Source organism: Salarias fasciatus, chromosome 4, assembly GCF_902148845.1.
Source record: "Salarias fasciatus chromosome 4, fSalaFa1.1, whole genome shotgun sequence".
Classification (NCBI taxonomy): Eukaryota; Metazoa; Chordata; class Actinopteri; order Blenniiformes; family Blenniidae; genus Salarias; species Salarias fasciatus.
In genome coordinates, this window is record NC_043748.1 from 6,113,236 (window position 1) to 6,129,877 (window position 16,642).

The window sequence follows — 16,642 nt, forward strand, 5'->3', positions numbered from 1 at the left end:
GTCTGTCTGTCTATGTATGGCTGTTTCTGCTCTGTTGTGTTTTTACTCCCATGACCAGATCAGGTTGTAGTCTAAAAGGAAGTGGGAACACATTGGGACTCCTTCCCTTTTCCTTCGTTATCTTCTCCCTTCTTCTCTCTGTCACTATTTGTCACTCCTCAGCAAATTAACTCACTCCTAATTCTCATTTCACAGGAAATAACCTATTTACTCTCTCTTACTCCACTCCTCTCCTTAGTCCTGTTTGCACACACAGAACACACTCACACACCTCCACATGCTTTCGTCCCTTTCTCTGCTTGTCTGTTTCTCTGAACTGCACGTGCACACACACACACGCACACACACACTCAAACACACACACGTGCACACATTAATAGGCTAATGAATGCAAGAGCTTACCACCAGGAGACTCAACACACACTCATACACAGATGCTAAACCTTAAAGTCCATTAACAGCGCAGGGTACCACGCCATGCTCCATTCTGCCCCCTGCTGCCTGTTAGACGCACCTGCCAGTAACAGGTGGGGGATTCAATTAGAGCAGCAGGCTCTCAGCAGTCAGTCCTGTGAGCCCGCCATGACGGTGGACTGTGGACTGTGGACTGGGCAGAGGCTTGGGCCAGCAGAGCCTTCAGATCCCTCTATGTAAAAAAAAAAAAAAAAAAAAGAAACAAAAAAGCAGGGAAAAAAACACTGCAAGGCACCACTTAAGAAACAGCTGCCAACCATTGGCAGGGGGTGTTTAGATCATCAAAGTCAAACATTAACCGTCACCATGATGCTGTCACATCAAACATGAAAACAGCACGGACCGCAGAAGACAACCAAAATGAAAAGTCTAAATTTAGCCCGAAGCTGTCAGCGTTCACTTTTAATTGCGTTACCAGTCGATCACAAATGGGTGCTAGACACTAATGGGAGATATTTACTGTCAGTTTCAGAAACTTCTGGAGCTCTAATCACTTTTACCCCTACCCCATATTGACAAGTAACAGCTGACCTGTGCCTGGTGAAGGGATTATGGAGATAAATAGTCAATTATTACAGCAGTATTTCCCAGTGTGCGTGATAGTAATTGGCATGCTGGAGTGTGATAGCTACAGCCTGGGTTTTAATCCCTGATAAGGTAAGTTTCATTAGCCATCTGGCTAGTTTTTAGGCAAAAAAAAAGGGTCTTGTCTGTGCTGCCTGGTGACTTCAATGGGGCGATCATGACTCCAAAATTTCTGCCTGTGCCCGAATAGAAATTAATCTATTAATCTATCTATCTCACATAATCCCAGATGGCTCCACTACAGCTAACCTGCTCTCGCCAGACTTGGATAATGCCTAATCTCAAGACTTATGCCTAATGCTTAATACCTAATGCCTAATACCTCATTCATACTACGGTAGTAATATCCTTTTGTACTGTAGTCTCTACAGCCAGGGATCGCTGGCTGGGCTTCCTGCTGCTTCAGCCAGCCTTCACGGCGAGGAGACAGGCGGAGATAGAGCGAAGAAGCGGCAGAAAGAACTGGTAAACAGGAAACCAGCCTGGAAAGCTGAAGAGGGCAGGTCAAAGTTAATGAAGCCCCCCTAGGCAGGGTTTACAGGGTGTGAATTGTTGCCAGTGTTTCTGGTTGTGTGTGTGTGTGTGTGTGTGTGTGTGTGTGTGTGTGTGTGTGTGTGTGTCTATGCTATGTGTACGGCTCAGAGGCCGTTGATGAGGCCCTTTGACACCGGGCCCACCCAACCAACAGTTCATTAGAATAAACTGACGAGCACAGATTGTATGGGAGAGAAATGTTGAGGAGGAAGGCAGAGGATGACAAGCTTGTGTCTCAAATGGGCTGCAGTGTTATTGTGATGATGAGCCCAATAGGATACACACTGTTGCCAATTTAGAACATGGCTGGAAGCTTAGGTGCAAAAAATGAACAAAATCACCTCGTTTTTTTGGTAGGACACCGTGGTCAGCACAATTTATTGAGTTGAAACGGCACTGCAGATAAGAACGCCCATTTTGGAGCCATGAAATGTCTTTTTCTGTTCGGACTTAGAATATTATGTCCAGTCATGGCTCATCAGCTCATCATTTCCCATCAAGGCTCCAGTCACAAAGTCTTATTTTGGTCGCATGCAGAGATTCTATCTGCGCTCAGCATATAACATGATATGTAGTACACCATTAAGGCATGTTACTCACACATTTATCTTAAAATATTTTTAATTCATAGAGTCGAAATGTGAAATATTTTATAACTAAAGGCTAAAATATAAAAATATGAATCGTGTACATCCATATTCACAAGTGAAATGCTCACAGCCTGTCGCAGTTTTTTTTGAGACTTTACTTCTTTTATGTTTAAAAACACACACACAAACACATTTATCTTAATTTACTGCAATCCCAAAATAAATGATTAAATCTTCAAATGGTAAGTGGATAAGTGACCATAAGCGTCACATATAGATCCATAGTGCTTTCTGCTGTAGTTATTGACCGACATAGCTTCACTGTATCATGGCAACAGAGATGGATGGAGGCATCGGCGTCAGCTTCTCACTTTTCTAGCAGGTCACCTTTTTTTGTCAACACATGAAAAGGCTCACATGTTTAGTGTTTGTCCTTTATTGTACCTTTAGGCAGAGTGTTTCTGGCTTTGTTTATGGGTCACCTACATGCACAGTCTTTGTGTTGTTTATTTCTTTATTTACAGTACCATTGTATTTTTAAAAGTGTCCTACTTGCATTGGGTTTTTTCCCCTCATAGCTTTCTGCTGCTGCACTAGCTTATTACCCTTTGCAGCCCTAGTTTGAAATATTTTGGAGCACAGTGCAATTTTTACCTATTTCGCTGAACAATATTTGCATATCTGAGTCACCCACGTTCATATTTGCAAAGCAAAAACCTCAGGCATCAGTACTTTTGTGCAAACATTTTTGGTTTGACAATAGAGCATGACAAGCTTCCTCCTTGAGAAGAGTCTGTATTCAGTGTTTGTTTATGCCTGAGTTTGATTAGATTCCTGTCTGGCTGCCAATCTCAATCCCTGTTGGACCCCTCAGACAGAACACACTAATTCCTAAGTGGCCCAGCACCACAGATCATCAGCCACTATCAACAACAGCATGACACAAAGCAGAAAGAGAAAGCTGGATTTCCTGAAGCCTGAACTAACTCCTCTGTCTCTCTGGCGCGATTCTCCTCCTGCACCAGAATCCATGCAATATTCAAGACAGTTTGAGCTCAGACAGATCCATCACTCTAACAGTCGCTCTGACAGTGTATGAATGCGTGTGGGTGTGTGTTTGCATGTCGTGCGCCATCCATGCATGAGCGGAAACAGTCTGTGTCTGTTTGTGCCTCTCTGTGTGCTGCGTGCGTGTCATCTGTGTCCAAATGTCCCCGCAGTGTCCAATTAGTTCAGGGATGCGTTCAATCATGAGGTGACCAGCAGGTGTCTGTCTCTGTTGCATCCCACGCCAAAGAGACACATAAATAAACTGGCTGAGGGAGACATGGGGACTCCTCAGCTGTTTTATTCTGTGGAGCTTCCAACTCTTTTACTCACTTTCCCCTGCAACCCCCACTTCTCTCTCTCTCTCTCTCTCTCTCTCTCTCTCTCTGTATGGCACAAACTCTCGATCAGTGTCTCTCCGGCGCTGTCACTGGGACCACTGTGATGTCAGAGTGGCGAGGATGCCAGCAGCTTTCCTCATAGATCACCTGACACGCCTGTTGGTCCCAGGGCACGCCGACTGTCAGGCGGGGACACACGGCGTCAGCCAGCCAATTTACTCCGGTCCCCAGTGGATGACCTCCACCTGCCTAAACTAGACATCCTCTGTGTGTGTGTGTGTGTGTGTGTGTGTGTGTGTGTGTGTGTGTGTGTGTGTGTGTGTGTGTGTGTGTGTGTTCCTGTTTGGTGTTTGAATTGTGTGCTCCACTTTCCATTTGTTTTTGTGTGTGCAGGCTCTGCCTGCTTGGAATAGGGACCGCTGTTTGTGTCTGTGTTTGCGTTTGTGGTCATGTCAGACCAGTGCTGAGGAAGGGGAGGCCTTGCCAACCTCACATCTTTACCCCAGGATGCGTTTTTTTTCTTTTCTTTTTTTTCTTTGAGGCACCACTCTTGACTGAGAGCCAAATTCGAGTACAAATAAAACAAGTTCCACAATTACTGTTTTACCACCCAGTGGCAGAGCAGAGAAGCATATGCCTTTGAAATAGAAAATGCAAAAGTAGGCCGAGATAAATTAGATTAGAGACCACATCTAAGTCACGCTGGCAGCCAGAAATCTCCCATTAATCATGTCCAAATGTTGTCCGACCGCAACACCAAAGTTCTACAAATGAGCTTTTGTATGTTCCTTCATTTTACATCAGATAATGTACCTCACCTCACTCCCCTCTCCCCGTTCTCCATTCTTCTCCTGCTCTTTGTCTCCCTTTCAGTCCTCATCTTTCTTTAATCTTCTCACATCTTTTCTCCGTCCCACCCGTGTCTCTCACTCCTGTTCTATATTCTATGGTCTTTGGCCTTTTCCCAGAGCCTCTTTTCCTCCCCTGCCATCTCCATGATATCTTTCACTTTTGAAATGCTGCGTTTTCATTTTCCGTCTCCTCCTCTCTTCCCTCTTCTTCTCTCCGCTGCGACGCTCTGCTCCAGTATTTGTGTGTCCGGGGACACTGCTGCGGGTGCAGGTGCCCAGCTCCCAGCAGGAGGCGGAGCACCAGGCGGGCGCCTGGTGTAAGGACCCGCTGCAGTCCGGGGACCGCCTGTACGTCATGCCCTGGACCCCCTATCGGACGGACATGCTGTACGAGTACGCCTCCTGGGAAGACTTCAAACAGAACCGAGCCACCACGACCTACAAGTGAGCGCACCTCCCACGGTCCTGGCTGATCCAGCGGCATATGCTGGTGTATTGATTTATTGGCGTTTGATGTGGATATAGATGGCAATAGCAGGACGGCTTCGCTGTGGTATCTGTGTACTCGGCACGAGGTCGTCTTGCAGGCCGGCGCCACGCAGAGCAGATGGACGGATTGTTTCATCTTGATCTCGACGCCGCTCTCGACAGGTTGCCCAACAGAGTGGACGGGACGGGCTTCGTCGTGTACGACGGCGCCGTCTTTTACAACAAAGAACGGACGCGGAACATCGTCAAGTACGACCTGCGAACGCGCATCAAGAGCGGCGAAGCCATCGTCACCAACGCCAACTACCACGACACCTCGCCGTACCGCTGGGGGGGGAAGTCCGACATCGACCTGGCCGTGGACGAGAACGGCCTCTGGGTGATCTACGCCACCGAATCCAACAACGGTCGACTGGTGGTCAGCCAGGTGGGAGAGCGGCGGTGAAAGGATTAGAAGCGGAGGAGTGGATTATGTTCAAATCTCATCTAGTCTCTCAGACTAAAGGTCATATGTCACACATGAAGTATTCAGCTGCTGAGATAAGAACAAATGAGATAAAGGGCATGTTGCTGGACTTCAACATAAAAATCAAGCAAATCCAGCAAAATATTGTCCCAGATTTTAAATCCCGTCATATTAAGCTACATGATTGATAGTAAATATTTATTTTTGTAGCCGTACCACAACAAATGTCAGCCTGCGTACTTCAGTAACTTTGAAACATAAAAAGGTGATAATGGTTGAAATACCATCATTCTTCTTCTGCAAAGCAAAGTCACATTACTTTGCACTCCTCACCTGCTCTGCTCCCAGAAGGTGATTCATCACTATGAGATTTAAAGCGCTCATATTTTAATAGCAGCCGGATCTTTGTTTCTTAACCAACAAAACTGCAATCAGGCAGCAACTTTCCACATAAACAGAGTTTAAATTAATGTGTTGTTCAGATAGACGGCTCCCATTTATTATCACTATCTTTGACCTTACCAGGAAATTGTTTTTCAGACAGTATATGTTAAACTATCCATCTAAAATATCAAACCCTGAATTAGCTCCTCGAGTGAAAAAAAAAGAAAGAAAGAAAGAAAATGGAGCTACGGAGTAACAAACAAGAAAATGATCACTTTCATCACCGGCAAATTGTTTCTGTTTTTTTGAGGAGGGTTTATTGTTTTTCCTTCCTACTATGTAGTTTGAGGCTCTGGTTTTAAAGTTTCATCCACTACTAGAGATCATAAACTCTCACAAAACTCTGGCCAGGTCTGATATTTCCTCTCCGGCCACAGGTGAACCCCTACACGCTGCGCTTCGAAGGCACTTGGGAGACCAGCTTTGACAAAAGGATGGCGTCCAACGCCTTCATGGCATGCGGGGTGCTCTACGCAGTGCGGTCAGTGTACCAGGACGACGACAGCGAGGCGGGCGGCGACCTGGTGATGTACGCCTACAACACCAACCGCGCACGTGAGGAACCCGTGAACATCGCTTTCCCGAACCCCTATCAGTACATTTCCTCCGTGGACTACAACCCTCGAGATAACCAGCTGTACGTGTGGAACAACTACAACGTGCTGCGCTACCCGCTGGAGTTCGGACCGCCGGATCCCACCACCGGTGAGAAATAGATGTTTTTGACACAAATGCTTCAGGAAACCTCGCAGCATTGTGTTCTCACAAAGCAGGATCATAGTGTGCGAAGAATATGAACTAGCAGAATCATGCTACTGAGAAGCTGTTACATTGAATGTGTACAACTTTATTTTATCGTGCTGATCTGTCTTCGTTGCAGTGACATTTTTCTATCATGTGACATTCCAAGCAGTCTTTTTCAGGTTGTTTATCTGACATTTATATCTGTCATTATATTACCATCCTTAGCCATGGTTACAATAAGAGCTGCCTCTCAGGTATGACTGCCGTGGCACTTAATATCAACTTTGCTGTGTGGTGGATAAGGAAAAAGTCGTTTTGCAGTGATAAGAAAGGGGATGAAGTGGAAAAGCCACATTGCATTTTGGCAGTCCATCAGTATGAGAGGATGGTTTGAAAGCAATGTATATCAGAGCCACGTAAAGGCCTGTACCAAGCCCGGATTACGCCCAGAGACAGCCGAGGCAGAGACAGACGGGCGGCAGCGCTTGCAGAGTTGCATGCTGACTCCGCGTTTGATCAGTTAGGATTTTGTAGTTGTGATGTGTTGCTTTTATCTCCGCATTAGGTTTGCTTGTTAGTGATGGTGACTTCTCTGATACATTTGATTAATTATTTACTTCTCCCCGACTTGTGAAGATTCTTTCCCACCATTCCCGCCCCTTCTCTCGGGAGAACAGGCTTTGAGAATCTCCAAAAAGTATTTGTCACCCCAATTATTCTCAGACTAACTTTTGAACTTGGCTTCTGTGAAGCATCTTACATTCTCACGCGTCTGTCCTTCATCCTATTGATCTCTTCTTTGGCTTTTGCTGTCAGGTTTTGTTGTTTTCTCACAAATCCTTACATCTCCCTTTAAGTCTCTCACTCGGCGCTTCTCGCTTGTCTCTCTGAATCACTCCCCGGTAACCTCAGGCCCTCTGACCACCACTCAAGTGACGGCCACTCTTCCATCGAGGCCTTTCACCTCCAGCACCAGCCCTTCCACCGCGCGCCCTCTGGCCCCCACCTCGCGTCCAATTGGCTCCATCAACAAGCACCCCGACCTTCGACCCATCACGGCCACCGTCCCCGTCACCAGGCACCCGCCCCGGCCTCCTCCGGGCCCCGAGCTGCAGGTCTGCGAGGCCAGGTTGGTCCGCGGAGTGGCCTGGCCCACCACCCAGCGAGGAGAATCCGTCGACCGCCCGTGTCCCAAAGGATCTTTAGGTGAGAACGTCAGCATTTTTTTCCCTGCTTGATGAATTACTTCGTCTTTCAAGTGTACTCACGCCGCACGTCTCCGTGCATGTGGGCGGTCGCTGCATATACCTAAGTGATCAGCATGTTTGTGTTCTGTTCTCACACTTGTTTTGTTTTTTTTTCCGCTGTTGTCTTCTGTCCCTGCGTTGGTTCCACCAGCAGGCAAAGTCCCCCGAGGACTGGCAGATGAAAGCTTGTCCTCTGCAAATGAAAGGCTCCTCTCCCACAGAAACTGAGCTGATTGAAAGTGGCGAATAATGAAATGAAAGGCCAGACAACACAGGCGTCACCTCCCTTCATGCTAGCTACTATAGCGCTAAACATCCAGCCATCAAAAAACTCTTTCTAGTTGCAGAAAAAAGGCATCTCCCCCTCCATCTTCCTCTCCAGCGCCTTTTGCTGTTTCTTTATGTTCTCTGTGTGTTGAATTAACAGCTGCTGTAATTGCCTCATCTTGGCAGAGCCGTCCAGCCTGTGGTCAGCGCAGAAGAGTGGAGTGAAAAGTGGAAGAGAGATGAGAGAAGTGTCAGGAAAGAGGGGGGAGAAAAAGGGTCTAAAATGCAATGCCACATGCGCTCTGATCCTTCTGTGACTATAGAAGCGTATGTCTTTCGTCCGGGCTTTTCCGTTTCCCGTTCCCTCGCTCACATTTTGCTCGTTTCCTGTGGTCTCGCGCTTGTTTTTCTCTCTCTGCCTTTGTGAGTTGACGTCGGTTATTTGTGTTAGCGGCAGCAGATAGACCCTTCTTTAGTTTTATCCCCGCATGGTGTCCTTTCTCTGAACCCTCGTAACTGAACAGAAAGCGTAGCTGGAAACGAGGCTTGGTGGGAACTCGCTTCCCTTCAGGTGTTTTTATTTGACAGTGAGGGATCATACCTGATGTCTTTGGTGTGCGAGTGCACAGAGTAAATGTTACGTGCTACGCGAGCATATGTTCCTTTTAAATCATTCTTTTTACAGCATGAAAGCCTGTTCGGCTGCTGCCTTTTTCTCCCCTCCCTCTCACTTCCCTCTCTCCTGCACTACATTATTTAACCTTTTTTACTTCTGACCCATTTTCTATGAGATTTTTTTTTTTTTTTTTTTTTTACTCCGCTTCCTCCCTCCCTCTTCCCTCTCATCTTCAAACACGCGGAGTATTGCATTTTTAAAATTCATTTCATTCCGTTTTTTCACAAAAAAATGATCATCTTTTTGGTGCTCATCCATCTCCTCAGCACTTTCACCTTTAATTGCAGATACCTAATGCTTATTATCTTGCCGGTAAACCTCTCCCCTCCTCCTCCTCCTCCTCCTCCTCCTCCTGGTATCGTCTTCCTTTCTCCAGGCATTGCTTCGTTCCAGTGCTTGGCGGAGCAGGTCATGTGGAACCCGCGGGGTCCCGACCTGAGTAACTGCACCTCCCCGTGGGTCAACCAGGTGGCCCAGAAGGTGAGACCCGGAGCCGTAAACCCTGGCCGCGGGTTTGTCCCTCTCCTCTGCCCCGCCGCCCCACCTCGCCTCGCCGTCCGACGACACACACGCATTAACATATCTCTAAGGCTGTCCTGATTAGAATACAGGCTCATTTCAGCCGGCCCTTTATTACCAGGCATCTGCTCTCAGTAGTTAATTAACTATTTTCAAGGATAAACCCAAATTACAGCTGGGCTAAATTATTTTTTAAAACTCGAGTCTAAGGTTTCGCAGTTCGCGCACAGCTTCGTCGCTTCAGTGTAATGTTTCTCCCCAATTACAGCCCCATTTAATATTAAATGACTTCTTGATTGCACACAATGATTTTTGACTTTTGCTGACAGCAATTTTAGTTTTAAAACATTTTTTTTTACTCTTAAATATTTGACTGCAATAAGAAAAAAACTTTTGTAATTCACTCATACTATGTAAATTCAAATGAGATGTGCTGTCAGGGAAGCAGCAGCGTTTCTTCTGAAGAAATATACAGCATTGACCTGTTTTCCTAAAGGTGTTTTAAGTGCATGCATGTGGAAAGCAGCATCATCGGATGAATCCATTATACCTTCCCCTGTTGGCAAAAATCAATTGCAATTGCAAGATGGTTGCTAAGGGTGCGATTTGCAAATGAAGCAGCACTAGAGAGAATAAATACTTCACGATGTGTTCTACAAGGTCCATATTTGTTTACAGTGATGCAAGAAGGGCTTATACCAAAGGAGGAAATCGGATTACTGAACAAATGATGCAAACTGAATTTTTTTTTATTTGCGCCACACTCTCCTTGGCTCGGCAGTGTGCACGTTTCGGGGGTTTTCAACAGCTTTAATGTGACTCAACCAAAGAAAGGAAGTGTGTTTTATCATCCTTAAGTTTACGGCGTGTAAATAAAATGTTGATGCGTGTTCGTGTGCAGATAAAGAGCGGGGAGAACGCGGCGAACATAGCTGGCGAGCTGGTGAACCACACGCGAGGCTGGATCCAGGCCGGCGACATCAGCTCCTCCGTCCGATTGATTGAACAGCTGCTGGATATACTGGATGCTCAGCTTCAAGCCCTCCGGCCCGGGAATAAGGAGTCAGCTGGAAGAAACTACAACAAGGTAGAAGAGAGTGTTAAAAAAAAAAAAAAAAGAAAAGTATGAACCCACATGCCTGCTTTCTCAGTATATTCAAATCAAGCATTAGAAAGGAGCACTGTGGCTAATGTGAATTTACCCCCTCAGTGCACATGCAAGGACTGGTGAGTTTTTAATTTACAGGGTTTTTTTTTTTTTTATTTAGTTGTTTAATTCCAGGCTTTGTTTTCTCCCTTCCAGTTCCAGAAGCGCGAGCGGACCTGTCGGGCGTACATCCAGGTAGCTTTTCTCTTTTATCTGCCTGCTTTACATGCCTGTGGAGTAGGGCTGCTCTGTGACTTAGAATAACCGGGGGAAGATAAATCCTTGAGCAGCCTAGGTTTGTGGATGAGATTCCTTTAGCTCAGTGCTCCGTATTATGATTGATACTGCCTTTGGAATCATCACTTATAGAGTTTCTGGCTTGTGCTGGAGAGCGGGGTGAGTTAGATTTGGGATAACTCCTGGCTGACACCATGTACCGGTTTTAAATATTGGCGTAGTATTTTTCAGGGCCATAAAATACTGATTTATAGGTTTTCGACTGTTCACAACGTATAGTATTTGAAGAATGGGTCCAGCTAATGACGATGATATCATCTGTCTGCGATATATATTTTTAAACGCTGTGCTGGAGCTTCATTTAATAAGACTGACGTTGACGGTTCTGTGTTAGTGCACAATGCGGCACAATATCTGACCCTCAGAGAAAACACAATTTGACTAAAGTACGAAAAGCAACAGTTTTTTTTGTTACTACACCCTTCTGTGCTTTTACAATATTTGTTGCAATATCTCTGGTTCTGAGTAAGCTGTAATCTAATATCATGAAAAGGCCCTGGGTCTGCTTCTCTGCCATGATGAAATGCGGCACTCTGCAGCGCGCGGTCTCTTTATGCGTCTTGACCTGTCTGCAGCGCGCTGTAATACGACCCCGCGTCTTCGGGTTTCAGTTGGTGCAAGATGAATGCAAAGGCCGCTTTGTGGCCGTTGGTTCGCCGTGACGTAACTCCCCCGCACCTAAAGGATAAACCAAAAGCCAAATGGTCTTTTTTTTTTTTTTCTCTCCCCCCCCCCTCTCCAGCCGGCGGAGTGCGTTCCGATTGTACATTCATTTTCCTAACAGCAATGGTCTCTATTTCACACAGCAGTCAATCCTTCATTTTGAGAGGCCTGAGCAAGAGAATTACATGATTCATCAAGCAGGCTACTCCAATAAATTGGATAGCTGATACAACCATCAAAATTGCCATTAAATGAATTGTAAGTGTGAAATAGAATGGTAATATGTCTTACATAGTACAATAATAATGGCGGTGCAGGGGACTGGAGAGCTTCTCCAATATTACGGCAGAAGAGGAAACTTGTATTCAGAAGTGTTCGAGTCATTTGGTTACTTTGTTCAGTATTAGTAGACATTTGTGTCTAATTCATATTTTCTCACTACCTAAGAAATGGCTAATAGCACTTTCTGAGAACCGGGGAAGTGCTGCTAGAAATAGCGCTAATGAACCGGTGCCTAATAATTAGTTACTACATATCCAGAATTGGGTTTGCTCAAAATTGGATGCTAAATGACACAAAGCCAATAAGCAGTAGTCATTACTGTCCTTCTTTGTACTCTGTGCATGGTTTTTTTTTTTTTTTGTGTTCCCTTTTGTGTTCTTGAGTGCAATGCATTGTTGGTAGGAATGCCGTTGTACGTCATTATCGCCCCGTCTTTGACTCACTTTTCATTACTTACCCTACATTAGATTTTTGGAGTGTGTTTTCATTTCAAGTAGAGCCGAAAATTCTCTGAAAAGTGTCACTCAAGCCTTCACTGGAATATGTTTAGTATTTTTCTACAAGGTTGTTACAAAACTTTTATCTCTTGACTTTTTTTTTGCAATACATATATGATTAGACAGTATTTATGAATAGATTGATTAAACATACTTAAATATTAGCAAAATCATTGAACTGACAACAATTATTTACTAATATTTCAATTTTATGCATTGACTCTTACACTGTATTAGTAGTTTTCTCTCAGTGTTGTTTCATATATTTGTCTTGTTAAAGTCTCATGAATTTTATTTTAATTTTCCAAATATCCTACACAAGCATCATCTTTAGCGTAGCAGTCTATTCATGTTATCGTTGATCACTTTATTGGAAGAAACAGGAAATCAAGTGAAAGTTACAAGATATGATCACTTGCCCGCTAAAAAAAAAAAAAAAAAAGTATCAACCTTTATTTAAATATTCATGGGGAGTGTGATATGGGCTATATATAATAATTACTTCACTTAATTCCTCATTTGTCTCTTGTACCACGCGGGGACTTTGTGTGGCTCATTAGAAAGTGATCTTTGTAATGATAATATGATTGCACACATGACGTTAATGCCGTGCCTCCTGCCTGCGCCAGGCGGTGGTGCAAACAGTGGACAACCTGCTCCGACCCGAGGTCCTGGTGTCGTGGCAGGACATGAACAGCACGGAGCAGGCTCACACCGCCACCATGCTCCTGGACGTCCTGGAGAAGGGAGCCTTCCTGCTGGCGAACAACATGTACGGCAATCGCTTCTCTGACCGAGCCCCCAGCATCGGTAAGGAAACAGCGATAATGGCGCTAATTATGGCGGCTGCAGAAATGAACCGCAGACCACTGGTTGTGAAATTGTGCCTTCAGGTTGCAGCTATTCAATTTGCGCCGGCTGTGTTTTTATTATTTGACTCCGCGGACGCTTTTAACAACGGGAAATAAACACAGATTTGCGCTCGCTCTGCTCCCACGGCCAGATCTGGAGGTGCACGTCGTCAACACGGAGATGGACCTGCAGGATCTGTCCTTCCCCCAGAACTACGCCAGCGACAGCACCATCCAGCTCTCCGCCTCCACCATCAAGCAGTACAGTCGCAACGGTCAGCAGCCCTCCGCCCCGCCTCTTCCCTCCCCCCCCCCACCCTCGCCCAGCGACTGAAAAATTGCTCTGTCCTCTTGAACCCGCTCCCATGTGTTCCCATTTGCATTTTCCACGCGAGGCCTAAAACAATCTGCATGCAGTTGACTAAGTTATTGGTTCATAATAATAGGCTAATCAGATTAACAAAAACGCTGAGACAATTTCTTTTCTTGATGGTTTCTTAACAGCGGTCTTAATAGAATGGCTGGGGAGGCGTGTAGATTACAATCGGCCCCAGCCTGACAGAGCAATCTCAGCAGTCCCCCTCTTCTCTCCTTCCCATTCCACTCCCTCTCTCCGTCTCTCCACCATCTTATCCCCCACTCCCATCTCTCTTGTTTCAACCCCCCCCCCCGTCATCCCCCTCTCCGTCGCTCCCCCCTTCATCCTCCTCCTCCTCCTCCTCCTCCTCCTCCCGTGGCCCCTCATCCCTTCCCTTCTCTGTTTTCTGTCTCTGCTCGGCTCTGCAGCGGGAACGAGATTAGAATGATTGAAACAAACGCACATGAAATATTCATATGGAATAATAAGAGATCTGTGAATGCTTGAGGGATGAATGTTCCATTGCCCTCCACATTAAATCTCGCTCTCTTCCACCAGTAAAAATGAAACGGTCCTTACCATCATTCTAACCTTCACTAACTCTCTCTCTCTGTCTCCCTTTCACTCACCCTGTCACTCCCCACTCCCCGGCTCTGCCATTCCTGCCTCCATTACCATATTATACCCCCATTTCTTTATTTGTTTTTTTCCGCTCTCTTCTCCTCCTCTCTATTTTACTGCTCTATTTGTATTCTTTTCGCGTTACATCAGCTTTTTCCCTTCACTTTACGTCTTACAGTAGATCTTATATTGCGTCCTCTAATCGTTTTGCGTCTCTCCGCCACGTGCAGGACAAGTCAAGGTGGTTTTCATTCTGTATAAAAACCTGGGCTCCTTCCTGTCCACCGAAAACGCCACGGTGAAGATGGAGGTGGAGGGACTGAACCACGACAAGAAGCGGCTGGTGGTCAACTCCCACGTGATCGCCGCCTCCATCAACAAAGAGTCCAGCAGGGTGTTTCTCACCCAGCCGGTGGTCTTCACACTCAAACACCTGCGGGTAACACCAATCACGTTTTAATTCATCTTTCAAGGGAAAAAAAAACATCATTTGATCGTTATGCTCATTCGTCTGTTTACTCTGCTTCCCCAGTCGGAGAACTACCACACTCCGAACTGCTCGTTCTGGAACTACTCGGAGCGCTCCATGACCGGCCAGTGGTCCTCGCAGGGCTGCCGGCTGCTGGACACCAACGACACACACACCACCTGCTCCTGCAGCCACCTCACCAACTTCGCCGTGCTCATGGCGCACCACGAGCCCGACGTGAGTGAGCCGGGGCGCGGCGGCGGCGGCGGAGGCGGCGGCGTTTCAAAATGGAGGCCCAGTAATTCATGCAGACGCCCAGTCGCGCCGGCGTTAGCGTTCTCTCACTCTTAGCCGCACGCTCTCGTGCACATGCACATTAATGTTCGCCTCTCAAGGCTGACAAGCTCTTTGTTTTGAATTGTCTCTTTTCCTCTTTCAGCGAGACATTCAGAGAGGCGCGGGGCTTACAAATTCATGTCCCGCTACTTCCAGCTGACATTCACATGAATTTGAATGTCGTTTTTTTTTTTTTTTTTTTTTTTTTTTTCCCCCCTAGAACGTCTTGTCTCTTGTCTTTACACTTTAGCTCCTTGCATATATTTACAAATATTAAATAAGGCGATTTGGCTCCCTCTCTCACTCTCGCTCTCTGTCTCTCTCTCTGCCTCCCCTCCCCCATTCAACCCATCCCCCCTATTATTTCCCCTTCCTACCTCCAATCCTATTATTACATTAACACTTCCTCCCTAATTTTCTCTTTGTATTCTTCTGTTTTTTTCATGGCCATCTGCCCCCCCCCCCCCCCCCCCCCCCACCACACCCAAAATCTTTGTTCACTCTCCGACTCTCCACCCCAGGGGCGGATGCACGACCTGATCCTCTTTGTGATCACCTGGGTGGGGATCGTGGTCTCCCTGGTGTGCCTGGCCATCTGCATCTCCACGTTCTGCTTCCTGCGCGGCCTGCAGACCGACCGCAACACCATCCACATGAACCTCTGCATCAACCTCTTCTTCGCCGAGCTCCTCTTCCTCATCGGCATCGACAAGACGGAAAACCCCGTGAGTTTGGAGCCGCACCAAATCTCCCCCTGCGATAGATGTTCACTTTTTATTATTATATTTTTTTTAAAAGCTATTTCTTGTTTCATTTTTTTTTTTCAAGCATTTAAAAAAAGTTCAGTAACTACCTTTTACTTTTTCAGTACGTATCCTGCTTTAAACGATGTGCCGGTAGTCCTAATGAAAAGTAAAATCACAGGATGGAGTTCAGTTTTATGCATTCCAACTTCAAAATGATGTTACAGCATAACACGAGTGACTTTTTAACTTTTTTTTATTGAATGGCTGTGAATCTGAAATTGAGGCTGTGTGTCATTATGCTACTCTATAAAACATTTACTGCTCCAAGTAATGAATTACGACTCGGTATTATGCACAGAGCCACTCACCTACGGGGGCGGCTTTTCATTTTTCCCCCGACGGTGTCCAGGTCCTGACAGTGACTCCGTTCTGTCCTCTGCTGATTTTTAACTCGGTCGTATGCATTGACTCTAACATTTTTTTTCTCCTCCATCGTCACACTGTTGTTTCTTTTCTGTGTCTCGGCTCTCTCCCCCGGCTGCCGCCCTCAGACTGCCTGTCCCATCTTTGCTGGTCTTCTGCATTTCTTCTTCTTGGCTGCCTTCTCGTGGATGTGTCTGGAGGGTGTGCAGCTCTATCTCATGCTGGTGGAGGTCTTTGAGAGCGAGTACTCCCGCAAAAAGTACTACTATCTGTGCGGCTACTGCTTCCCCGCACTGGTGGTGGGCATCTCGGCAGCCATAGACTACCGGAGCTATGGGACCAAGAAAGCGTACGTGTGAAGACAGGCCTTTTGCACCTGCAGATTGAGAAGTAGGATTATGCTATTCCCCCAGCTGGAAATGTAATATGCAGTGCTGTGTGAACGGCTCTAGCACCTCCCCACAGACTGGGCTTTCTGAACACACTTAGCCAAAGCCTGATGATTAGCCTTCATGAGATAATCCGCTGAGACAGGGAAATAGTATGCGCATGCCCGCCGGAGTGTGAGTGCGTGAGTGAATGTGTGTGTGAGAGTGTGAGTGTGTGTGTGTGTGTGTGTGTGTGTGTTTGCTCCTGAGCTTAGTTGTGTTATAACAGTCTCCTCTCCTCTGTGCCACT

The 16,642-nt window shown here is 46.2% G+C and overlaps 1 protein-coding gene across 2 annotated transcripts in view; it reads left to right on the forward strand.

Annotated features, from left to right (window-relative positions):
* Positions 1 to 16,642, forward strand: part of adgrl1a (adhesion G protein-coupled receptor L1a) — an 86,430-nt gene that overhangs the window by 60,871 nt on the left and 8,917 nt on the right. For both annotated transcript variants that reach the window (XM_030090475.1, XM_030090476.1), the window contains 13 exons: positions 4,659 to 4,866; positions 5,074 to 5,338; positions 6,199 to 6,526; positions 7,478 to 7,771; positions 9,132 to 9,235; positions 10,176 to 10,361; positions 10,578 to 10,616; positions 12,790 to 12,970; positions 13,164 to 13,286; positions 14,221 to 14,429; positions 14,523 to 14,696; positions 15,317 to 15,520; positions 16,093 to 16,313. In XM_030090475.1, the coding sequence (XP_029946335.1) occupies positions 4,659 to 4,866; positions 5,074 to 5,338; positions 6,199 to 6,526; positions 7,478 to 7,771; positions 9,132 to 9,235; positions 10,176 to 10,361; positions 10,578 to 10,616; positions 12,790 to 12,970; positions 13,164 to 13,286; positions 14,221 to 14,429; positions 14,523 to 14,696; positions 15,317 to 15,520; positions 16,093 to 16,313 (2,536 nt within the window). The remainder of the gene's footprint in view (positions 1 to 4,658; positions 4,867 to 5,073; positions 5,339 to 6,198; positions 6,527 to 7,477; positions 7,772 to 9,131; positions 9,236 to 10,175; positions 10,362 to 10,577; positions 10,617 to 12,789; positions 12,971 to 13,163; positions 13,287 to 14,220; positions 14,430 to 14,522; positions 14,697 to 15,316; positions 15,521 to 16,092; positions 16,314 to 16,642) is intronic.